This window comes from Myotis davidii, unplaced genomic scaffold (genome assembly GCF_000327345.1).
Source record: "Myotis davidii unplaced genomic scaffold, ASM32734v1 scaffold115, whole genome shotgun sequence".
NCBI classification, from domain to species: Eukaryota; Metazoa; Chordata; class Mammalia; order Chiroptera; family Vespertilionidae; genus Myotis; species Myotis davidii.
In genome coordinates this window covers 2,472,319-2,498,728 of record NW_006291010.1, presented here as the reverse complement: position 1 = coordinate 2,498,728, position 26,410 = coordinate 2,472,319, and the positions used below count along the sequence as shown (strand labels likewise).

General features: G+C 40.2%; 1 protein-coding gene across 8 annotated transcripts in view; it reads left to right on the top strand.

Annotated features, from left to right (window-relative positions):
• Positions 1–26,410, top strand: part of TNIK (TRAF2 and NCK interacting kinase) — a 346,282-nt gene that overhangs the window by 291,110 nt on the left and 28,762 nt on the right. For 4 of the 8 annotated variants that reach the window (XM_006764112.2, XM_006764108.2, XM_006764110.2 and 1 more), the window contains 5 exons: positions 2,023–2,129; positions 10,563–10,726; positions 12,796–12,893; positions 13,939–13,962; positions 19,913–20,097. In XM_006764112.2, the coding sequence (XP_006764175.1) occupies positions 2,023–2,129; positions 10,563–10,726; positions 12,796–12,893; positions 13,939–13,962; positions 19,913–20,097 (578 nt within the window). The remainder of the gene's footprint in view (positions 1–2,022; positions 2,130–10,562; positions 10,727–12,795; positions 12,894–13,938; positions 13,963–19,912; positions 20,098–26,410) is intronic. The other 4 variants (XM_006764113.2, XM_006764109.2, XM_006764111.2 and 1 more) reach the window with 1 other exon arrangement.

Sequence of the window (26,410 nt, the reverse complement as noted above, 5' to 3'; positions counted from 1 at the left end):
ATTGGTGACTGAATCTATATTTAGACAAATTCAAAACTTACAGATAAAAAATAGAAAATTCATGTATTCCTATTTTTAACAATACAAAGTGAAACCAGAGTGCAGGTGTTCAGAAAATATTATTGCTCCTGTAATATTTTCATTTAGTCCCATTTATGGAAAGCTTCTTGTCGGCCAGGTCATCATTTAATTCCAAGTGTAACTTATTAGTGAGGATAAAACTCTAGGGTAAAATGACCCTCACCCCACACTGCACAGTCCTGGGTTTGGTTTCTTTTGTTTTGTTCTTGCCTACAAAAGTTATTACTCATTCCAAAAATTGCCCATGTGACCATGCATCTCACTGCAGAGAAGCTGGAAGTATTTAAAAATAGTGGAGAAATTTTTGCATCAGAGTCTCCCTGGTTCAGGATTCCCCTTTCTTCTGAACTCAGCATCAGAGCTATGACAAATGGGATGTTGCACAATGTCCAGTGACCAGTGCTACTGTTGATTCCAGAAAAAAAATATAACAATAATAAAAATAGATAATACCACATGATTACCAGACATTTTCCTCAAAAGGATATTGTAAGAGGATATCCATTGTTTTGAAAATTCGTAGTGCTGTTCTCCTCTTGTGGAAGCAGAGATGTCGTTAAAAAAGGTTCTTGTGGCAGCCAAGCTCAATATGGAAAACAGATGGACGGAGGAGCAGACACAAGATCTAGGGAAACTTGAATGGAGGTTATCGGTCCACGCTGTAAAAGCATGCAGGCACACGTTTGTAAACTCTGGGAGAAAAATTTAGATCAATACTAACATTTCAGGTTTTAATTGTTCATTAGACTCTTTCTTCTCTACAACTATTTAAGCTTACAAAATGAGAAAGGAAGACAGTAAAAGTGATATTTAATTTGAGTAGGTGAGAGCACTAATTTGGTCATTTTGCTTCATGTCACTGACTCGTCTTTCTGGGTCTTTATCTTAAAATATATTCTAATAACCAACAAAATTTCTATTAATGTGAATATCGTTTAATTTATTGATAATCTTAAAATAGGGCACATTTTTAAAATATCTAATACAAAACACTAAAAGAGACCCTCCCCTCCTCCAAAAAAATGAAGAAAAACTGAAGTACCTGATGAATGTTGAACCCAATTAGCTGTAACGGGACATCAATATTTTCATTTCCTGGCCACTTTCATAATGTAAGTTTTCTCTCTACTCTCCTCTCATGTTGGACTCCTTAAATACAGTTACCATACTTGATTTCATTAAAAATGTTTCATAAACAAAGGCATTCTTGAATTCTACCTTAGGCCCTTGGCAGGTTAACTAATGATACATACATTTTCCTAGTGTACCTCGGTACTGTGTGATTGGTACTCAGTCTTTTTGAAGACCCGACCCATATTTTCAGTGTTAATCCTGTTTTCTATTATATTTGCAGATTGACTTTTCAAAGCTGTGTTTGGGGTGTTATTATTCATTAGTAATTGTGAGTTGATGAGGAAGTGGAAACATGCAAGATCTATTGCAATAGTTTCCCTGAGCTCACTGACATGTGGCTTTTGTCCCAAGTTCTAGCCTGATACCCTAGTTTCTCACCAGATTTCATAATTCCCTTACTGTTTATCAGTTGTGTTGTGAGCCTAAAATGAAACTCAATTTATCTGGATGGTTCTTAACTGATGCAATTTCCAGTGATCAGGTGAGTTCATGGTACCCTAAAGAAATTTCTGGCATCCACCAGGCTTGCACACAAAAAAGGGAACTCAATGAATGAAAATAATGAGCATGATCTGTTTTTTAAATTTGTTTTTAAAATTCAGGACCACATTCCTTAATGGTTGCTGAATATGCCTCAATGCATTTTGTTTGATTTTATGTAGGGAGTTCAATCGTTCTTTCAGAAATGAAAGATGTTTCTTCCCTGTTTCTGATCATTGCTGTAACTCCTGGCAAATCTTTTTTTCAGGCAATCACTTATGGAAGCTATTTTATGGAAAATACTTCTGAATTCTGCTTTTCTTTCAGGTGCCTCAAAGAACAACTTCGATATCCCCAGCGTTAGCCAGAAAGAATTCTCCTGGAAATGGTAGTGCTCTTGGACCCAGACTAGGATCTCAGCCCATCAGAGCAAGGTAAAGGGGAAAGACAGTTCAGGTGAAGGAAGAAGCCCCCACCGTCGTCATCATTATTGCTCTCCTAAAAAATGTCTTTGTTCTTTTTCATGTCAGAGGCATATTGACTGGCCGTCTGGACTGTACTCTTTGGTGGGACAGAGCATAGGCCTTCTATTTCTTCAGCAGCTTTTCCCAGACATCGGTGTGCAGGGGGGGTTCATGAATGAATGAGCGAATGAATCAATGAATGAATCAATGAATGAATGAGGCAACCCAGAAGCCAATCAGGTGTATCTTCCCTGACAGTTTTAAAAATTGTGGAGTAAAATTGCAAGGATAAGCCTGGTTGTAGTCTCACAAACCGTCCCTTGAGAGACCATTTATGGAATCAACAGAAGAAAATGGCCTGGTTTGAGGGGATTCTTAGCATCAGGTCCAGAAATGTGCCCTGAGGACCACTGAGACATTGGAAAGTAATTGCCAAAGAAATGCATTGGGGACCAGCTGCATTTGGCAAATGACACAGGGACCAGCCCATAGGATGAATTCCCCTGTTGGATTAAGGAGGGCCACTGAAATGCGGTCAGGCTTCCACTGGGGCTCTGATTCTCCCTGGTTCAGGATTCCCCTTTCTTCTGAACTCAGCATAAGAGCTGTGACCGCATTTCTCTCCGAGAATTTTCCATCAACCATGTACAATCCTGCAGACAGGAAGTTGCATCCACCTACCGGTTGGTGCAGAGATCTTGAGAGAAGCTGGAAAGTAAACAGCATCGTTACAGTATCGGGGCAGATTTTCTGTGGGAACAGATGCTGTTGGCTGCTACAGCTCCTCAAGCTTCCCTCAGAGTTTTCATGATGAAAACTCCCCTTTTTAGAACCAACTGAAATAGCAAAAGGCCTCTGCTGAGACTATAAAAAGGATGAGCTTGGACAGCCTGTTTTGTTCTTCTTTATTGTGTTCATAATAAGAGAAGGACTCTCTCCCTTGCTAGTGAGGGAGAGTAGGCATGAAGGTTATGACTATTTGCATAGATCTTGAAAATATGGAATGCTTTTGATCCTAAAGCTTTAATCGTCCTCTTCACATGAAGAGCCTTAGGAAGGGGTCAGTCCAAAATAAGATGGAACTGTACTAAGAACAGGAATCCCTTTAGGGCAAAGAAGCTAATCCACTCTGAGTGGCTACCAATAGCCGGAAGCTCTGAATGAGCCATTTTTGTCCAGTGATTTGTCAGATCCATGCTGAGCGAGTGTTGCTGTAAGCAGTGCTAAGGAACACTGGGCTACTCTGTGACCAGAGAGCCCCCTGAACTTCCTCAGTCACCCCTCCAAGCAGCTCGAAGCCCCACTTAACCACTGCTACTTCTCCTTTGAACTCTGCCCTGAGGCTGTGTTCACTGATCAGTTGCTTAGAATTTTAGTTGCTGTAAATCAAGCATCATTTCAACTTTAAGTATTTTTCCTTCTATCAGTCAAAAAGAAAGGGAACTATTGTCATATAGTCAAATTAAAAGCAGCTCTTTGTTCCCCTGAAGTGTTATTTTAATAATGTCAGGGCCTAAGACGGTTGATATTTGATGGTCAGTGGCTTGCAAAACATGAGCTTTTCCCTCGGAACCACTTAAATATTGTACTTTGTGCAAAGAATGCAGGCTTTGTGAGACAGCTGACATTTTTCCGCTTACAGAGGAGGTAGGAAAGGAGTGAGCTAAGAGGTAAAGATCACTTACCTACATTGAAAGTCAGAGGGTTTATGGAGGACAGGGAGGATGGAAAATCCCCACCTTTGCCACCTGGAACAGTCCTACAAACGCACCTTCTTCTAGCTGTCACGTGTCTCCAAGTGACCAGCATTTAAGGTATTTAAGGTCTGAATCAGACTTTGCAACTCGGGATGACGCTGCATTTTTAAAAACTTGAGGATGTGTTTTCTTTATTGTGATAGAGATAGCTTTAGTTCATCTTTGTTGCATAACAAAGCACCCTAGAGCTTGGGGGCCTGAAATAATAACAATTTATTATTTCTCACGATTCTATGGGTTTGCAAAGAAGTTCTGTTGGTCTCACTTGAGCTCACTCTAGCAGCAGCACTGAGCTGATGGTTGTCAGCTACACCTCCATGTGGTCCTTCATTCTGGGTTTCTTTACTGTGTCCAGTGCACAAGTGCTTTTCACGACTTTTCCTGCATCATCTTGCTGATGACCCATTGGCCTCCACAGGTCACATGGTCAAGCCTTGAGCTACTGCATAAAGGAGTACACGTGCATGGACACTGGGAGATGCGATTCACGGAGGGCATTACTGTAATACAGAGACTCTCCTACTTTCTGATGGCCTGAATGAGGTCTTCAGAGTTCTTTTTGTAGCAGTTGTCAGACCGCGGCCCACCCACAAAGCCATTAGAAAGGTAGCTTTTAAATAATTCATCTTCTACCATGCTGCTAAAGCTACACTTCTTGTCCTTGGTCAATATTCCTTTTTGTCCTCCTAGCCTTTTCCTGGAAATGGCTCTGAAGGGAGACTAGAAAATTAGCACATGTAGAATGGTTCCCCAGAAAGATTACACATGTAATAAGGGACAGGTTCAGGATGTTTTGTTATCAATATTTTTATTTCGTTGGCTAAATTTAGCAAATGTTTATTGAGGATCCGCTAAATGCCAGGCTGTGTGTTGCCTTGGGACCCAGGGACTCAACCAAGGCTGCCTGACTCATGGGCCCATGGGTCAGAGGATATAATATGCCTGCTGCTCTTTCGTGCTACAGGTATTATTAGGGGCAAAATTCTTTTTCTGAGTCCCCAAGTCACCAGTTGGGGAAGAGCCAACAGGAGAGCAGTCCTACCTGTGCATGTTATAAAGTGATTGGAAATAAGCCACTCTTGTGCTAAACAGTGAAGGAAAAAAAAGGCAGAACCTAATGCTTAAGAAGTGCAGTTTTCCCTTCCTAAATCCAGTACTGAGGAACTCCAGTTACTAGGTGCAAGACATTATATAGTCATATGTTTTAATCAATAAACTACTTAGCATCCCGAATAGAAGGCTCTTGAGTTAAATTGGCATGTGCAAGCGTGTACCTGTAACATGAGGGGAAAATCAGAATTTTACTGTTTCAATAGCCTTCCTTATCCCAGAAAAACTTGCCTGTTATTGTCACTCTCCCACTGTCTGCACGTGCCACTCCAAATCCAAGAGCCCTATTGGACACAGGTTTTTAAATAGATACCTTTTGGAGCAGGTACATCTGTGCTGGTGTCAGTCAAGAAAATGTTATTGGGCCACCCCTGTGGATCCTTGCCTTCTCCTTGGTTTGGGGCAATTTAATATATTTATTTCCTTATTCATTAAACACTCTGGAACACCTATCTCTGCAGAGTTCTGTTCAGTGTCCATGTGCATGAGAGATGTTAACTAATTTAAACCACATGACAGCTCTTTGAAGTGGTGACTATAATCAACTCCATTTTATAGATGCAGAAACTGAGATGAACAGAACTAAATTACCCAAGCTGACAAAATTAGTAAGCGATAGAGCCAACATTTGAAAGCTGGTAGTGTTGCACCCAAGTCCTCACTCAAGCACCATGCCGTGCGAATCTTCCAGTAGTGAACGCAGCTGTCGTTGCTGCCTCGTTTTCCCAGGAGAAGGGGTCTCATAACCTGTGGATTGACAGGGCACCGTTTTGCCTCCACCTTTCTCGCTGTATGATTTAGTGAGTCTGTTAACAGCTCATCTTCATCTTATGGTTATTGATCCTCATCTGGTGATATTTCACTACCATTTAAAAGCTTTGTCCCATGGGGCCCACGTATACCCCCAAAATGTCCCTACTTGAGCTGGAACTAGTATCATCATGTGCTTTTAACTATTTCCTTCCTGGAGGGCTAAAATCTGGGTGAAAACACCATGACCCCTCCCCTGTTCCCTGCCCGTCCTTCAGGGTGTGTGGCTGGGCCTTGCTCAGGCTGCTAGTTCAAAGGGAAGTTCTCAGATGCCCTGTGGACTCCCAAATGCCTTATGTTGTCAAGGTGATGAGTTAAGTTTAAATCAAGATTTGATTTGCTCATTTAAAAAAATATTTTTTAAAAATTCCAGGGACTTGAATATTTAGCTTTGATTCATGTGTTCCCTTAAAGCAAATTAAACTTTGATCAGACCAGTACAGTCTGAATATGAAAAGATTTAAATTAAGCCTGAAACTCCCAGTCAAAACGCAGTAACTAAATGCTTAATTTCAAAAAATAATTCTCTGTCCCATCCCAAACCTGTCTTCTTATGACTCCTTTATCCCCGTTGGCTGTGTCATCAAAGAACAAAGTAAAGTGAATTTTGGCAGCCAGCCAGTTAATTATAGACTTGGCCCATGAGTTTGGGCCAAGAAATTACTTTGTAATCCTAATTTTATGTTTTGACTTTTTATATGATTTAAGTAAATGGAACAATTGCCACATTTTTCATTTTGCTGTATGTTTCATAAACAAAGCAGCATTGTCTGTGGGATGGCAAATATCTGAACTAAAAGTTAGCATTTAAAGAAAGCTATATGGATGTTTTCAAGTGTTTACACATTTGAATCTGAGTAGGTTCAGTTAATATGTGAACAGGAGAAATGGAATTCTTCTGAAATTGATCTCCTCTAAGAGCATTTATCTCAGACCCCTTAGCCCCAAGGCCAGACCACTTATTGCTACAAAATAAGGAAGAGAAAAATGTGAACAATATGACTTTTTTTTTCTCAAAATACTCATACTTCACACAAAACTAAGTCAGAAAAGGCATTTTAAAGTTTTTCCTATTTCTGTGTGGTTACATAGAAACAAAATACTTTTTTCGGTCTTCAGTGGCAAAAATAGCAACTCTGTTAAGATCACCCATGCAGGCTCGCTGCTGTGGGGAGGACTTGTGCTAATGAGGCCCAGGTCACGGATTTAATGCCCATGGGAACCAATTAGCTTCACAAAGAAAAAGGCTGAGTCCCATCAGAGATGCTCGCTCATCCCAGCTGGTTCTGCTAATATCCATGCCCCTCTTTTATCCTAGGACAGCCCGGCTCATGCCTTATTATCACATGTGACAGCAGCATCCTACCTGGTCAGCCTGCCTCTCTCCTGGCCAGTCATTCATTAGCCTACCCTGGGAGACCCATGTTCTCCGCCAGGCTCTGTAGGCCATGGCTGCACTGTCCCAGGGTTTCTTAACACAGACTTGGGGGCTCCACCAAAGTGGTGTCCTCTCCACACCAATAAGCCCTAGGAAAACCCCAGCCCCTGTGTCTTTGTTCAGGCTGTTCCCCTAGCCTTCCTGCCCGCCCCTCCAAGGCCCAAAGCCTGTCTCTTCCCTGACACCACTTTGCCTGCTCTAGACCACATTCATTGTTCTCCAAACTCCAATACTATTTACAGACTTTTACACACAGCGTGCAGAGTTTTGCCTTGTTTTATTATTTCCAGGGCACACACTCATCCCTAGGATTGGGTTGTAACTGGACTGCCCTGTGCCCTGTGCTCTCTCTCCTCCATCCCTCATACCGAGCTAATGAGTCTCACAAAGTAGGTGCTTAATCGAAAGGTTTTGGTTACATGATCAAAGGAGTGCTACATGAGAGCTAATAGCTGGATCCTACTACCACACCACAGCCACCAGGGGAAAAGTCAGAGCTCATAGCCACACTTCTCAGTCGATTTTCTTTTAATACAGAGGACACTACCTTACCATTCCACAAAATGTGAGCAGCAACTACCAAGACACCTTTGTATGTCCATCACCTTCCTTCTGCAATACAGTTGGTTAGCAACACAATTTTTAGAAAAAAATATTTTGGGAATTTATTAATAATACATAAATAATTCCTCATCACTGCTGTTTAGTAAAAGAGGACAATGGGAAGAATTCATTTTTTGGGAATCAAAGAAGATGACATTGTATTCTTTATGAAAAATTTGATATATTTCAGAAATATTATACATTGATCATTACAGGTATTCTCTAAGTCAAGGGTATTTCCAGTATGGATCCAAATCTATTTTAGTTAATTAGATGCTAACAATTTTCGTAAAAATAGTTACTATACAAAGGAGTGTCATGAAAATATCGAGAAATTTTAAAGATTTCCTGAAGTTTACCAATACTCACTTCAGTAGTCGATATTACTGTTATGCCAATTTAACAACCCCTTTACTATAATAACCTAAAATAACTTTGTCATATATTTTACATTTATATGATCAAAATTAATAAATTATGATGATATATTTGTTTTTATATATAATATTTTCTAAAGCCACCAGCAATGTTTTCCAATAACCCAATTTTTAAGAATTTTTATAACTCAATCAAAATGTTTTTGGCAGATACATTACCACAGAGTAAGGTTCCTGTGTTTTTAAAAAGATATCTGGTTTAGTTGCTGCTATATAGGTGTCATTCCATGGCCCGGTTTTTGGTAGACTAATCCTCAAGTGTGTTAAAGGGAGGGCACATATTCTTTTCATATTTATGGGTGAAACATCTGACAGGCAACACGGTACAGAGTTCCTGGTATGCAATTGATCTTGAAATGGGCAGAGCAAAATGAGAGCATAAATTACATTTTCATATGATATCTCACTGCACTAAAATCAGCACTATGGTGACTCCATTAGCAAAGGTGTAAAAAGTTGTTGGGGAACTGAAGACATTGGAAACATGAAGGGGGACTCCTCTTAGCAGTGGGATGGCAAACATTGGAGCTTTGAGTCACAAGTCACTACATTATCTATGCCCAGCATTATGTTAAAAAAAAATGAAAAGTCTGTGAGGTAAAAATGACAAAGGAAGAGCTTCGTAGAAACCTTGAAAATACTGCTATTTTTATAACAAAGTCATAAAAATCTCAGCAGTTGCCTCCCACCACTACTGCTGAGATGTCTCTTTTCCTGGTATAGTTTCCATGATCACCGGAAGTGGCCTAGAAGGCCCTGCCCTGTGCTCCCATGTCCCCCTGTGCTCACTACAGGCAAGTGTGTCTGTGTGTCGGCCTAAGCTGGCACAAGACATGGCTGTGTCTTGTTCACTACGTATCGCAAACACCTGGCCCAGTGCCTGGTATAGACGAACGGAGTGAGTGCATAAATACTACAATTTAGGAAGCAGGAAAGACAAGAAGACAAGTAATACAGGAAGATTTTATAAAAGGTAGAGCTAGTAGCCTGCCAACAAACTAATTTCTTCTTGAATTAGCATTTGATTATTTTGAAAACACACCTCCCTTTGATAACAGCCAATGTATATAAAGACTTCCTCCAAGAAGTTAAAAAATATAAATACACCACTAGCTATACAAGCAAAGAGCTTGATTAAGTGATTTGCTGAAGAGGAATTATAAATGGCAAACAAATGTGAGTAAAACTTAATGTATCTCAGTAGTCGTATCTTAAACTGCATTAAAACAACAAGGTACAAAATGTTTTACAAATTACCAAACTGCTCATAAAAACATGTGGTAAGAATTCGGTGCGATGGACCATCCCATACACTGCAGCGGAAACTTCTAATACCTTTCCATTAACACTGTGTTGTGAGTAGCTTCACAATGAAATGCAGTCACTTACCAGTCACTGAATCTCCATTAACATGTTTTTGTACATTCACATACAAATGTGCACACACACATACACCGGTTCATGCCCTTTCTCCTAAGAATTGCAATTCCAGGGAAGGGAAGTGTGATTGGATATTTTTGTGCATGTAGATAGCCATTTTAGTGTTATGTGTCACAGCAATGTAATGGAAGCATGATAATGTCTGACAATAGAGGAATGCTGAAACTAATGCCTCTGTTTCCTGGACTATTATGCAGCCATTATTGTTTGTAGGAGCATAAAAAGCTACTCATATGTGTTAAGGGTGGGGGGGGCGGAGGGGAGAAGCAAGCTGCAAAACTGAATATACAGTATGCTTCTATACATAAAAAAAAGACTGAAAGATGATACACCAAATAGTAAAATAGAATTGAATATCTCTTGATTCAGAGATTGCATGTGCTGCTTCCTTATTTTTATCTTTTAATATTCTTCAAGTGTTTTACAATGAGCACAGGGTAAGTGGTTTAAAAGAAAGCCTCTTTTGAAGATTGATCATTTCACAGCTAAAACTCGTAGTGTGATGACCCAAAAGTTGGGTCAAGAGTTCATCATCTCCCCGCCCCCCGCAGCCCCCGCAAAAAAAAAGTTACATAAGTTACATTTTTACACACTCAAAAAAAATGAATAAATAAAAGAGTTCATCCCATCCAGATAGTGATCTGGCCAGAAGTTCCACAGAGGATGGTGTGGCTATCACGGACCCCTTTAGTTCAAGGTCACCTAAGCATTCTTTATCCCTCCGCACTGAGATGGGACTGGTCTATGCTTGTGTCTACCAAGGGCAAGGTCTTGAGAGGGTAGTCACTGCGCTCTGCCGTCCTTGCAGCAACCCCGACCTGCGGAGAACCGAGCCCATCTTGGAGAGCCCCTTGCAGAGGACCAGCAGTGGCAGTTCGTCCAGCTCCAGCACCCCCAGCTCCCAGCCTAGCTCCCAGGGCGGCTCGCAGCCCGGATCGCAAGCAGGGTCCAGTGAACGGACCAGGGTTCGAGGTAAAGCTTTCCCTTGCCTCTCCCTGACAACATGGCCTGGAGAGGAGAGCCATGGGCGGGGAGTCGGGCTACTTCCTGACTTCTGTGACACATGCTCCTGGCGTGGCCACCATTGTGTGGTTCTGAAGAGCTGCTTAACTGCTCTCAGCCTCAATATCCTTAGAGGAGCGGGACACCATCCCCAATTATGTGATGTCTGGTGTGGACTAAACCCTTTCTAATCACAGGTACCAATGTTTTGCAGGGAGATCACAGAATATTGGTATTATTTGAAAATATAATCACTTACCAGTCACTGAATTTTCATTTTCATTTGATTTCCTGCTTTGAGTTTCCTGTACCCCCAAGTATTCTCTTCCCCTTGTGCCAGTAGTCCCTTTTTGTATTCTGAACATAGTTCATAATACTAGTTATTTTTCAAAGTGAAATTCAATAAAGACTAATGTAGACTAGATCTATAATAATAAAAGCATAATATGCTAATGAGACCAGACAGCTGAACAACCTTCTGGATGTCCTCCTGGATGTCCTTTCTGCAACCTTCCGGTTGAAGCCAGGGCTGCGAGGCCTGACCCCCTTGCACGAATTTCATGCATCGGGCCTCTAGTATATATATATTTGAGAAGAAATAAAATTTTAACTCAAAATACATATTTAACTCTTCTGATTATTCCTGTTGGAGAGGTAAAAATTAGCCTCTGACCATTTAATTCAAGTCATTCATCATTGTTCAGTTTTCATTAATGTGGAAGCTTGTGAAAGACATTAGTATGTCCAGCTAATTATACACAACAGCACATTGTTTCTAGCTAATCTAAATTTACTCTTTCTGAATAACCTTCTTCAGAAGATAATTTTGCTTCCAAGTAAGAAAGACCAAGACTTTTTAAAGTGAAATTTGATAAATATTAGCACAATTTTCTTAGCCTTTTCACTAGATACAATCATTATTTACATTCTAAATATTTTCAAGGTTTTAAATAAATAAAGTCACTACATGTCCATTTTGAAATGTGATAATCCTATCTCTGAACTGGGTTATAGACTGGCCTATGGTTGCCCTTGTATGCATTCTTCTAATGTCAATGGCATAGCCACAGCTATGTATACTTGTGTTGCCTTGATCCAAATATAAATGTACTTAATTGAGAGTTCCCTTACCTTTTTCTATTGATAACTTAATATCCATAGTAGGAGTAAATGCTAAAGAAAATTCTCTGACCTGGTTCATGTTTAATTCTTACCTTCTTTCCTTTGGCTCCTAGTTCTTCTGGATCGAAAGCACTCTTGTATCTCTGGTCCTGACCTAGAAAAAAACCTAGATTACTTCTTCTCCACCTATAAGCTCATAAACGGAAGGGATGCTCTTCACTCTGTAGCTGTCAGGGAGCCCTCCCCCACCCATGCTCGGCATCTCTATTCTAGGGTCCCTCTCTTTTATCATCAACACTCCCCTTCCTGCCCCCACCTCATTCTTTCTCCCCTCAAGGACCCAGACAACTCTCTCCACACACCCACTTAAAAACTATTCCACCAAATAAAATGGGTTTCTAATATTTTTCTCCACAAAATTCCATCAAAATAACTTGTCCTCATGGGTAAGTGGTAAAAGAAGAAAGGAAACATTGAATCTTAAGACTAGGACTTTGAGAAATCAGACAGCATCTCAGCTCTGTTCATAATTTCAATGTGACCTTAGGCCGGTGTGTTATATCTCTAAGCCTATTCAATTGTAAAATAGGAAAATGTGCCACATGATTGGGTTGGAGCAAGGATTGTCATAGAAAGCACTTAGCACTAGGCTTGACACACAATTAATGCTCAGTAAATGGTAGTGGTGGTCGTGCACACTAGTTTCTCTTATTATTACTAGTGAACTTCCACTAGTGTGTTTGCTTGATTTAGTTTGCCTAAGCATTTACTCTTTTTTCATGGATTTGCTTGAGGATGTGCCTTAGCAAATGGGTCAGCTGAGTAATCCTAAAGGATGACTCACACAGAACTCCTGAACTTGAGCCAGCACTTTCTGACGGTCATTACCTTTCTTGGCCCTCTGTGTTTTCCTCTAGCCAACAGCAAGTCGGAAGGATCACCTGTGCTCCCCCATGAGCCTTCCAAGGTGAAGCCAGAAGAATCCAGGGACATTACCCGATCTAGTCGACCAGCTGTGAGTGCTTTTCCCTCAAAGAGTTCTAAGCTTTTAATTCACCAGAAAACCCACAGGATAAAGCCATTGGGGATACACTCGTGACTATAAAACAAAAATTCTTGAAATTAATAAGCAGAAGCATCCAGAAGGAAGACATACCTGATGAGGAAAGAACTGAAAAGATATTGGATTGCTTATCTGCCTTTATGGATTTGGTGATCATTAGCAAATAATTCATATCATTAGTTCCATAATTTCTACTCAAATTTGGCCAAAAGGTGTTGAAACTAGCAGTTAAGAAGATTTGGACACTTTCTATGGGTTTCTCTTATCTACCTTGCCTTTCTCCATATTATTTTCCATATGAGTTAATATTACAATATTTCTGCTGTGTTTCATGCCTCTAGGACTATATTTTCAGGACCAAAACCTAATAAGCATGGTCTGCCAGGGGACCTCATAACGTGAATTCTAGCTACATGGCTGTGACACAGCAGATCCCAAGTGGCCTTAAAGAAAGAAATAAGAGCACGGAGGCTGGAATTTGAAAGTTAGAAATTAATTTGGGATGAGTTACTCTCCACCTAAATTTTCTGAGCATTTCTATATATAAAAACCTAAGCAACCCAACAACCGGTTGCTATGACGCACACTCACCATCAGGGGTCAGACGCTCAATGCAGGAGTTGCCCCCTGGTGGTCAGTGCACTCCCACAGCCAACCTCCCATGGCCCCTCCCCCTGGCCAACTTTCCACCATCCTGATTGCCAGCCGGGCCGAGGGACCCCACTGTGCACAAATTCGTGCACCGGGCCTCTAGTCTTTTCTATGAAATAAATGTGAAGCCTTTTTTGTTTACTCTGTTGATTATGTTTTAAAGTGAGGGAGCTTAGTGAGAATAATAATAATGAGAATCAGCACTCTTCTGGGTTGAGGTTCTCTTTGCCCTTTTGCATTTATCGGTTGTGTACTAACAATTTCCGTTTTGTGTCTAACCTGCTGCCTTTCTTCTGGCTTTTTCCTTTCCTGTGGATTCTTCTGGATTGGGTTCCTCTTATCTCAGAGCTATAAGAAAGCTATAGATGAGGTTAGTATTATATTTCCTTGGTCGTGCTTTCACAAAAATATCAATATGAAACTGATTTTCTGATGCTGACATCTGAAAAAGTGGCCCACTGGGTCACAGATTGAAAGCTCACTCATTTGGAGTGATCTGTTGGGAGAAGGCCCCTCAACAGAAGCCAAGCTAAGGCCCTCACACACCACTATGAAGCTGCAGACACCTTCCTTCTAAGTCACAATGCCATTTTTTCCGATGTTGCAGTCTGGCTAAAGATAAGCATCAGTGCTTTGCTATTGGCAGAGTTTCTTATTCTAGTATCTTCGAATAGCAAACCTGAGCTTTTAGTCTTTGCTCGCCAGCCTTGCTAGGGGCCGGTGGTTTTACTAACGAAGAAAAAAGACATCATTCTAGGGCACTGAGAATTTATAGCGTGTGATTTGTGAACAAGGAATTACTGGGTATTGTTAGATTAATTTTGTGGAACATTAACTACAGCATCAACAGCAACAGCATCTTTAGTTAATGAATACTGGCGAGTTAAGTGACTTTATTTCCTTATTCATGGAGACATTTTTCCATTAGAAAAATATATGGCTTTGTCGATCTTAGCTTGCTAAGAAGGATGACCGCCTTACTGCTGTTTGTCAGACCTGCATGAGTATAGCCTACTGGAGGGTTTGGGTTTTTTTGTGTTGTTGGGTTTTTTTTGGTGGTTTTTTTTTTTTTTTGGTATGTTTTTTGTTTTTTAAGAGACAAGCCTTGCAAAGAATCCTAACTGCATGGAATCTGAAGACTACCATTGTGGCTTTAAGGCTGTGGCTCTGCTGAGCACCATTTTTGTGAAATAATATGAAAAAAGCACCGGCTCTAGAGACAGCAAGCTGTATTCAAATTCTAGCTCTCCCAATACGTAACTGGCTAGGACCAGCCAGTCTTATAACCTCTCTGGGCCACAGTTTTCTCATCTTTAAAATGGGGATAAAAATACCTGCACTGCCTTGCTCACATGATTGTGTGCGAGAGCATTTTATGAAGTATGAAACACTATGTAAAGCCAAGGGGATATCCTCATTTTAAAGTTTGGGCCAAAGGTATGGGCTATTTTGGCAGGTGGGAGAAGCATGTTTCTATGCATCTGCTCTTTACTAAACAGCCTCACTTTTTCAGCATTATGACTGCCTCATCACTCAGAGTGATTTAGAAAGTAATTTTCATGGTTAAAGGATAATTGCTTATCAAAGAACGAAGCTCTACATGTCTACAGTGTGTAGATGGCACTTATGGAGTGGAAAAGGGGAAGGTTTTTCATGGCCCTGTGCCACGCCTTGCTCCTTTCCCTCATAACCGTGAGAAGGACAGGGATTAGCACTAGTTTTCTCTCGAAGAACTGAAGGAAGAGAACCACGTTCTGATGTTCTGGCCTCCAACAGAATGCTTGTGTGTGTGCACAAGCCAAGGGAAATCTCATGAGTCCAGAAACGGGCATGGGGGTGGCTGTCATAAGGTTTCTCGTGGATTTTTATCTGGTTAACCCAGGATATTGTAGGCTTTTAAAAATTGCTTCATTTTGGTATGTTCTAGCACACTGGACGGAGAGGATAGGGGGCAGCAGTGGTATAATTACTTACCACAAGCAATTGGGTGGGCGTTGGGAGCTGTTGACTAAGAACTCAAAGGCCGTGTGTAGTTTTTTTAAAAAAAAAAAATCCCTCTAGGTAATTCTGATAACCTACCCCCTGAGAATCACTGATCTGAACCACTAAAAACACAGGATTACTTGGTTCTGCCTGACTCAGTGGTTCCCAATCAGGGGTGACTCCCTTCCGTCCCTCTACTTAAGTGACCTTTGGCAAAGTCTGGAGGCAGTTTTGGCTGTCACGACGTGGAAATGGGAGAAGTGCTATTGGCATCTGTGGGCAGAGCAGAGATGCCACTAAACATCCCCCAGTGCCCAGGAGAACAAACCACAGTAGGGAATCCAACCCCAAATGTCAGTGGTGCCACAGTTAAGAAACCTTGAATTAAACCTGCCCCCCGTCTCCATACCTAGATTTTGATATGGCTTCTCTCTAGTGACTGCATTGACATTTAGATAACCCAGATTTGAAATGAAAAGTCTTAAAGCTCTTTTGAAAACTTGTTGCTAATTTAATGGTGTGATTTTTCCCAAAGAAATCAATCACCTGGGGGGTTTCCATTAATTTGGCATCACACTCTGATGCAATATGAGACTGTGCAGCATAGTCTGATTGTTTCACACAACCTTTGAAAATAAATATTCGCTTTACTTTAGCCTAATGAAATATATGGCATGAGGATTATGGTGCAAGCAAACACCGGCTTTACCACTAGTTTTTCATTAGAATGTAGGAATCTGAGAAATTCCAGAGCACATCCAGTTTGGACAAAACTTGAGCAATAAAAAATTATTTAATATTTTTTAAAATGACCAGCTTTAAAACTTTAACTATTATTTTAATCATTCAAAAAATTGAACTAAAATCTGAATAAACTATATTATTTCTTAAAAGAGCTTCATTTTAGGTAAAGTTTAATTATCAGATTAAATAAGCTTTTTGGAATAAATTATATCAAGTTGATTCTAAAAAGTAAGGAAACGGTTAGGTAAGAGCCTCTTAACTAGCCCTAACTGGTTTGGCTCAATGGATAGAGCGTCGGCCTGTGGACTGAAAGGCCCCAGGTTCGATTCCGGTCAAGGGCATGTACCTTGGTTACGGGCACATCCCCAGTGGGAGGTGTGCAGGAGGCAGCTGATCGCTGTTTCTCTCCCACTGATATTTCTAACTCTCTATCCCTCTCCCTTCCTCTCTGTAAAAATCAATAAAATATATTTTTAAAAAAAGAGGCCCTGACTGCTTTTGCTCAGTGGCTAGAGCATCGGCCTGCGGACTGAAGGGTCCCAGGTTCGATTCCGGTCAAGGGCATGTACCTTGGTTGCGGGCACATCCCCAGTGGGGGGTGTGCAGGAGACACCTGATCAATGCTTCTCTCTCATTGATGTTTCTGACTCTCTATCCCTCTCCCTTCCTCTCTATAAAAAAATCAATGAAATATATTTTAAAAAGAGCCTCTTAACTATCCTCACATTTACTCTGTAATCAAAAAAATCTTACAGTCTTGCCATATTTCTTTTATAGTTACACATTCTCAGATATTTCCAGGCTAAATAGTACTCCCCCCCCCCTTTTTTTTAATACTTTTTAGCTCCAGGCTTGAGACAGCAAAGCAATAAATTACCACAAAAACTCATTATATGGAGAAAATTGGTATTGTCAGAAAATAAAATGTATGGAAATGGTTCTGAACCCAGTGGTGTCAGTGTTAGATCATGTCTGTTTCTTACAACTTTGCTATTGTAAGTTCTTCCAGAATGGATAAGAAACAAAACTTCAGCTAAACACACAGACTACTGGCAATAGAAGATTAATTTTTTTTTCTGGAGTTATTACTTTTGAGTTACTCATTGTTGTTACCTACAGCTTTTCATATATGCCTCACCCTCCAGGCAGTTACCAATTAAACATAAAAGGAATTTGCAATTATTTTTAATGTTTCAGTAAAGATAGCTTTTTAATAATGCAGAAGCAAAAAAATATCTAATTAAAAGCAAAATTATAAAGTAGGTCAGAACTTTAAAGTGTTCCTAAATACAGTCTTTGTAGAAGTTTAGGTCATTTTAACAAGTGAACGTTTCTTTAAATCAATGGACTTCGGACCAGCTAAATACTTCTAATATTTTTTTAATCTCCTTTGTCTTGTTTTGAAGTGTCAGAGATGGGAAAAATCAACCCATGGGAAAAGTTTATTATTTATTTAAGTAAATCATACTTAATATTATTATATTTTACTCAGAATTATTAACATTAGAAATAAACTATTTTAAACCATATTCTCTCTTTAAATCATAATAAAATGTATTTTTAATGTCCAGTAACATTTTCAATGCCAGTTATATTGTTTGATGAGACTTAACATGATCCTAACATGCTGAAGACAAAATACAAAATAAATGTATCCAATTTGCTATTATTTTAGTGGCTTGGAGGATAATAATATCCTTTTTCATTCATAGCCTTAACGAATATCTAAATTATATTTCCCCACTGCACTTAAGTATAGCATACCCTTCATTTTGTTCTTATTTTGATAAAGATAAACAATTCTCAAGAGGAAATAAGAGAGAGAAAAAGAAAATAAGAATAAGAAGTAAAAAGGTGAAATTCGAGTATTAGTTTTTTCTATTTTGGCCTAATGCCAAAGAAACCAGAAATAAATTTGCATAAAATTCTATGTGATAATTTTCCTCTTCTTTAATGGTATACATTACCTTCAAACACCTTTTAATATGTACCAATTCTATTTTCATTTTCATTAATGGGGCAGAGATACTGAGACCGAGGCCATGTGTGTATTCACCTAATCTGTGCACATGGGTAAAAACTCAGAGAGCACAATTTGAATTTTCAAAGGCTTTTCCAAGGACTTCAATTCAAGCAAATTTAGGACAAATTTAAAAGTCATTATTGCTTTCCCTTTGGTTTCTATGAAATTAGAAAGAAACAACTCCACTTAGCACCTTGAACTTCCTAAATTCTAGACCAATTAAAATGCCTAGCATTTCCTTTCCTGGTCTTAACCAATGCTTGACATATAGGCGACAATAAGGAAACATGACACTCTGTTGTCTTCTTTAAAATATATATATTATAAATTATAATTTAATTATATGCATTAATCACATTTTTTTCTAACCAATTAGAATAGATTATCAAAATGTCATTTAGATCATTTACATTGCCATAATCCTACATCATGTGAATCGGACAAATACATTTCTGGATTGAAATAAAGAGAGAATATGGCCAAAAGAAAACTGGGATTTAGTATCTTTCAATGAGTTTCTCTCTCCCTAATGCCCTGTCTCTCACTGAATGTTCTGATTCCCACATGGGTCACTAATATAGGGAGAAATGGTAAGACTGATGTCAAATTGCTTTTTCCTCATTTGCATGCTGTATGCCATGGGCAGTTTAACCCATGCAAATTAGAGCGGCCATGCTTCTGCAGAACTGCTTCCCTCTGCATTGCTCGGAAAGCATGTAAAATAGAAAGGTGGTCAGATATTCAGCACACTGCCTGCAATATGCCTGGTGATTAAATACCACATCATCACATCCATCAGGCTAGAGGTTTCATCATACTCATGGAAAACTGAAAAAATGATCTCTTCCTTTTGGTGTTTGCACATTCATTTCAGTAGTCCTTGCCAGGGTTTCTGCCAGGTGACTGCAACTTAAACCAAAAGATAATGAAACACCTATAATCCTGGAAGAGAACTCCTTTTTTTGTTGTCGTTCTTCTTGATTAATTCGGCTCTGTGGCTATAAATGTCAGTGGCACTGGGCTTTGGGTTGGTTGGGCCATTACTTGATGTGTGCCTCCGCTCTCCAGGGAATGATGACACACCAGATGAGTCATTGTTGTAGCTGGAATCTTGGGAATTGCTCTGTTCTGTGACTGATGCTAGATTTTGGTACAGTAGCCATCATAAGAGGGGGAAGGCCATCACACTGGGGAACAATTTCTAATCCCATGCATTTTCCCATTAACCTGAGGGTGAACAACTTCACCTTCCCAAAATAAAACAAGTACCCAGTGTTTGTATATATGTGTACACACACAACACATATACACATATATACACCATTGTATTCAGACTTGAAAAATCTCAGTCTAGCAATTGGTTTTGAACAAAGTTTAAATTTATTTCATCTTTTCTAGTTTCTACATGCTACAAACATCGTTTTCCTAGTTCCATGCAGTAACTATGTTTGTAACAATTCTATCAAGAGCTTTTTTTCTTGTTGCTTATGCTGGATCACTGACTTATTGAGAAATGTCACTTTGGTCGTATCTAAAATTCATATATGCTGAACAAACTTTTCTCTTGTAGGATCTGACGGCGTTAGCCAAAGAATTACGAGAACTCCGGATTGAAGAAACCAACCGCCCGCTGAAGAAAGTGACTGATTACTCCTCCTCCAGTGAGGAGTCGGAAAGTAGTGATGAAGAGGAGGAAGATGGGGAGAGCGAGACCCATGACGGAACGGTGGCTGTCAGCGACATACCCAGACTGATGTAAGAGGACAGCTTTTTACATGTGGGCCAGGGAGGGCTACGTCTCCAAAATGAAAGGATGAGAAATATGAATTAAATGTAAGAGTTTTTATGAGTCTCTGGCAGAATCAATCAGCTTTGGGGATTCATCTTTTCATTTGAGCATAGTTCTATGACTGTCTCTCTTCATGGACACAGTCACATAGAATACATGGTGTTCCTGGGACGGCATGTTCCAGGTACTGTTGCTGGGCTGTCTCTTTGGTGATGCTTTCTTGGTTCTTGTCCTTTCCAGGGCAAATGATATTGCCAGGCAGACTGTTGACACGTACCTTTCCCCCTGGAACTGGAAGAGTGAAATTATGGGCAATGACATTTCAGGGTTAAAATGAACAACTTGAGACCTATTCCATCACCACTAAATAAGAAGGAATGCATGTGGCAGTGTGGGGCAGCATCCCCAAAAAGAATCAGGAATCAGATTCTGTCTGACTTAAATCTGTCCATCAAGATTCTCTGTTTCATCATCGTCTTCATTCTCTCATTTCTGTGGTCCTTTTTTCTGTGACCTGTGACTTCACCACATATGTTCTGTCAGCCTCTTTTGCAGTCTTCTTTTTGGATATTTGTATTTATATTTATACCTGCCTATAATTCCCTTAGCATGTATACCCTTTCCTCTTTTCTCTTTTTCAGTGAAGTGGAGGCTTTTCCTTATGGGACAGATATTATGACAGAATCCTTCTTCTTCCCTATTTGCTTCAAACAAACATATTCATACAGTCCCACTCACATGCATCTCTCATTTCCTCCCCAAAGAAACATAGAAGCTGTTGCTCTTGTTTGCTGTAACTTTGATAGAGTGATGCTGACTTTCCAACTTCACTCCTCATTCACCTCCATTTCTTTGGCTCAGCTACTAGGATTAGTCATCACACCACACTCACTCCCTATAGAGAAGATACCATTTCAGGCTATAAATTACTGTCCTCTCCAGCAGGGATTGGAGACACAGGGCTGGCCAGTCCACAGGGAATGTCTTCCACTGATTAATGATCATCACATACAAGCAATTCTGAGAGGCAAATCCAATTACCATCACGGAAGAAATCCATTCTTGTTATTTTACTGTTGATTACCCAGTTATTAACAACTATAAATATGCAAAAAGATGACATTTTGAAACAAATTTCATTAAAGTGTTTTCTTTAACAGCAAATAAAATTGTCGTAAGAGGCAAAATCACTAATCCAGAACATTTCTGCAAAAATATGCTGGTCTTCTCAGTTTCTGTCTCGACTCAGCACTGGTTAGTTCTTCTCGCAGATGTTTCGAATTCCGTTTAAGCACTGAGTGTACAACTCTCAGGATGAGGGCAGGTAATGAATCTGAAAGGTTGGTGAGACTTTCACGGTGTATTAGACCATACTGAGGGCTTTGAGGACATTCAGGAAGTGCATATTCTTGAATTTTGAATTCTGCCTTCCAAAAGTTTAGATTCTAGTTAGAAAGAGACAAAATTACACATGGAAAATTTCAGGGTGAAATCAGTATTTGGTAGAATAACCAAAGTCAGCTTTGGAAGGGATGTTAACTTGCATTTGGCTTTTCAGCCCCCTGTCCTATTTTGCAAGGCTCTTAGTCCATCCCTTCCGCGGCTACAGAAACACCCGCGTTTCTAAAATTGCCCGTATGGACCATGCTACACTTCCACTCTGCCATCTGGCACCCTTCAGTCCTTTAGAAATCACCTAGACATAGCCCGGCCTACCCAAGTGAAGCCCAGCCCCCTCTGTGCTGCCACTGTCCCTCGAGTATATTCCTGTAGTTTCATGTAGTGCTTCGAATTGGGATGTTTAGTGCATGTTGGGTCCCTGTGAGGTCCCTGAGGATGAAGACTGTGCCTTATTCCTCTCTCTACTCTTAACACCTCGCATGGCATCTGGAATGAAGTTGGTCTTCAGTGACTTTGGTTTACATTTACTTTTGTTAAACTGAAATTGCAAGTCCAGGCTTCAAAGGGTTTACAGCCTAGTCCAGAGGAAAGACGTGTACACATATCGCTGTCATCGAGATAGAAAAGAACAGGGGTAATGTTAGAATTGGGGGAAGGCAGCTGAATTAAAGACCCAGAAGGTTGAGTTTAATGGGAATGTGGGGTATATGAGGAGGGAAGTCTGGACTGGTGAGACCAGAACAAGAATGTGCACTTGACCATGTAGCTATCGGGGAACCGTCAAAGGTGTCCTGAGCTTGGGAGTGACGTGAGAGAAATCATTTCAGCGAGATGATTTGGAAAGGAAACAGAATACAGTCTGCTAAAACATGCCCTAGCCAGCTTAGATCAGTGGATAGAGCGTCAGCCTGCGGACTGAAGGGTCACAGGTTTGATTCCGGTCGAGGGCATATGCCTGGGTTGCAGGCTCGATCCCCTGTAGGGGGCATGCAGGAGGCAGCCAATCAATGATTCTCTCTCATCATTGATGTTTCTATCTCTCTCTCCCTCTCCCTTCCTCTCTGAAACCAATAAAAATATTTTTTAAAATAAATAAAAAATAAAACAATCCAGAGGCTCTATTATCCTGAGAAATAATAAACAGACTATCCTCGAATGGTTAGACTTGAGGCAAAACCTGCCGTGGCTCTTGGAGAATTGGTAAATTTTAGACAGATTGAAATGATCACCCATTAAAGAATATTTAAAGTATTAAATTGTAAATGAGACATGCTCAGAGGAAAACGCAGGATACAAATGTGTGTATGTATTCCAATTTGGTAAATATATGCAATTTTTGTGAGTATAAAATATATACAGTCTATTCTGCTACAGCAAGATAGTTGCATGCCTTAAAAACTTCTCATATTAAAAAATCCATTATAAAACAATTGCTTCTTTAGGAAAAGGGTATTTTAGAGTTTGAGTGCTTCTTATATGCATTCTTATCACTTTCATTTTCTATTGTTAAGGTAAACCTTTACCTTTTGTGCTATATATTTTTAGAGCAGAAATAAAATATATTGCAACATAGGTCACTACCATGAAGCGGATACAAAATAGCTTCTCAGAAATGTAGCACAGCCATTCAGACAAGCAACTGCAGATCCTGACGTGCAGGAGGCTTAAAAACCAAACACTCTTTTCTGTGTGCAGTGCTGGTTTCATATTTATAGCACAAAGTATAACCTATAAGAGTGCATATAACTAAGATTATCTTCCCTAACTAATGGATTGCACTATTTCCCAGTGACTCAAGCACAGAAAAATGAATGGAGGGAAATAGAGCAAAACTATAACAGTGATCCCCTCTGGATTATACAACTCTAAGGGCTTTTTATTTTATGCAGATCCCCACATTTATGATGAGCATGTGCTATTTTTATGGTAAAAGCTTTATAGAATAGGAGGGTGGAAGGAAAGGCCTGTGGATTGACTTGCATCATATCAAGCAGATCAGAGAAGCATCCCTCTGTGTCAGAACAGTACATGTGAGGCAGGGGCTGGCTCAGTAGGGACATCTGCTGCTTCCATAGTCACTGAAGTTTGTACAGCGTCACAAAATGCATTCTGGACAATGAAAGCCACAGAGCCACGGTCCTCACCCCATCGCCCACCTGGGCCTGCAGTCCCCTCTGCCTTTCCATCCATTGTTCAGGCTCTGTCCTGTTAGTGTGTGGTAGCTGGGCTTCAGTCATGCTGTATCCCTACTGCCCTCAACCCTTTCTGTCCCTGGGGCCATGATTGCCCCAGCATATGCTCCAGCCAAACTAACTTCCTTGGTCCTTACAAATGCCTTGCGTGCTGCCAGGGTTGAAATGACCTCTCTCTTTGATTTCATTCTCACGCACATCCTGCCTTTTATTTGAATATTTGCGTTATGTGTTCCTGCTCTTCTGGATGCTAACCTCTTTAGTTTCAGAAACCGTGTTTTCTTCAGCTTTTATATTTACCAAGGGCCTTTCATATAGCAGGTGTTCAATAAATGTGTATTGAATTGAATTAAATCAATCCCTGCAGGAACACTTTGACAAATCCAATTAGAGGAAATTATTGTTCCAAACCTGTGGCCTCATTCCAGTAAATTTCCTCCTAATCAGTGAGGTGTTTTGTTTTTTACAGTTTATAGGAATTTGGACAATTAGTTTTTCCTACGCAGACTCTATATCAGAAAAATAATTTTTGCAACAAAGGATTATTTAATTATAAAATGTTATGGTTATTTTAGCCTTAGTTTTTTAATCATTGCCTTTTTAACATTCCTTTATTATTAATAAGTTTTTTAAGTTTTAGATTTACAGAAAGATTGTGCAAATAATACGGAGTTCCCATGTTATTCCCCCGAGCCCCTGGACAGTTTTCCCTATTATTAGCATAAAACATTGTTATGGGGCATATGTTACAATTAATGAGCCAATATTGATACAATAACTGAAGTCCATAGTTTATTCAGAATTTTTTACTTTTTACCAAATGACTCTTTTCTGCTCCAGAATTCCATCGAGGATACATTTCCCTTAGTTATTTAGTTGTCATGTCTCCTTCAACTGCTCTTGGCAGTGACAGTTTCTCAGACTTCCCTTGTTTGTGATGAACTTGGCAATTTTGAGGAGTACTGATTAGGTATAGGATAGAATGCCCCTCTGTTGGAATTAGTCAGATGTTGTTCTCATGATTCCACAAAGGCGGTGGTTTGGGGGAGGAAGATAACAGAGGTAACATGTCATTTTTATCACATCACATTAAGGGGACATATTATCAACATGACTTGTGAGCTTATATGTTGTTAGAGGTGGAAATGGAGGGCATATTCTGGTGAAAAATTAGGCTAAAGTGATAGGTGAGGATCAGGTCATGGAGAGCCTATACGCCACAGGAAGAACTTGTAGGTTTATCCTGTAGTCAATGGGGAGCTGCTAAAAGTTGAAAGCAGAAGAATGACACGGTCAGATTAGGAGTTTAGAGACCTCACTTTGGCAGCTGTGAGAAGTGGATATGAGGAGACAGGACTAGAGAGTGACCATCAAGAAGACTATTGTTGCCCTGACTGGTTTGGCTCAGTGGATAGAGCATCGGCCTGCGGACTGAAGGGTCCCAGGTTCGATTCCTGTCAAGGGCATGTACCTTGGTTGCGGGTACATCCCCAGTAGGAGGTGTGCAGGAAGCAGCTGATCGATGTTTCTCTCTCATCGTTGTTTCTAACTCTCTATCCCTCTCCCTTCCTCTCTGTAAAAAATCAATATTTTTTTTTTTTAAAAAAAAGAAGACTGTTGTTCAGGTAAAGAGGAAGCAGACCTAAAAGGAACAGCGACAGAACGCACATAAAATATTTGAGGCATGCTTAGGAGGTAGAATTGGCAGGCTCTACATTGATGTGAGGGGTAGATGAGAGAAAGCATTCTAGTAGGACTGCGGAGTTTCCATGTCTATCTTGGATAACTAAATGGCCTGTGATGCCACTAACTGAGGTCAATTCCCAGGAGGAAGCACTAGTTTAGGAGGGAAGATGACAGTTTTAGTTGGAGCATGTTGAGTTGGAGAAATCTATGAACACCCAGGGGGAAATATCCAACAGGAAGTTGAAGAAATGAGTTTCTGAGTGACAAGATCAGATACATTAATTTAGGATTATTCCACACACAGGTGATGGCTATAAGTGGTTGTGATGGGAGCACTCCTAAAGGTTATGTAGAGTGAAGCAGAATCCTGGGTACCAGTAGCATCTAAGAAGAGCTCATGAAGGACGTAGACAGGGAATGAAAAGCAAAAGGAAAACTAGGGAAAGGGTGTCCCTCAAGAGTTAGAAGAGAGGGACGGATGGAGTGGAGTGATTAGTAACCACTGGCAAGAGGCCAAACACCATAACCATCAGAGTGACCATTGAATTTGCAAGCTAAAAAATGAGGGAAGAAATCCTAGGTTTGAGAACTAGTCTGATTTACTACTGATCTAGCAATAAGTCAGGAATTCCCAACAATATTTTTCCACTGATTTTTTTAGGGAGTGTGGAAGAGAGGGGGAAAGACAGAGAAACATTGATGTGTGAGAAGCACATTGATTGGTTGCCTCATGCAGGAGCCCCAACCAGGGTCCAGGCCAGGGAGGAGTCTGTAATCAAGGTAGGTGCCCTTGACCAGAATCAAACCCGGGACCCTTCGGTCCATAGGCTGATGCTCTATCCACTGAGCCAAACCAGCTAGGGCAATTGCAGCAATTTCTTTTTCTATGTCTCTATAATGCTATTAATAGTTCCTTGCTGGGGATGAAATATTAAAAATGCTTCTTTGGACTTTCTTCCTAAACTTATCAGTTCTAGCTCATATTTAGATCATTTCATTC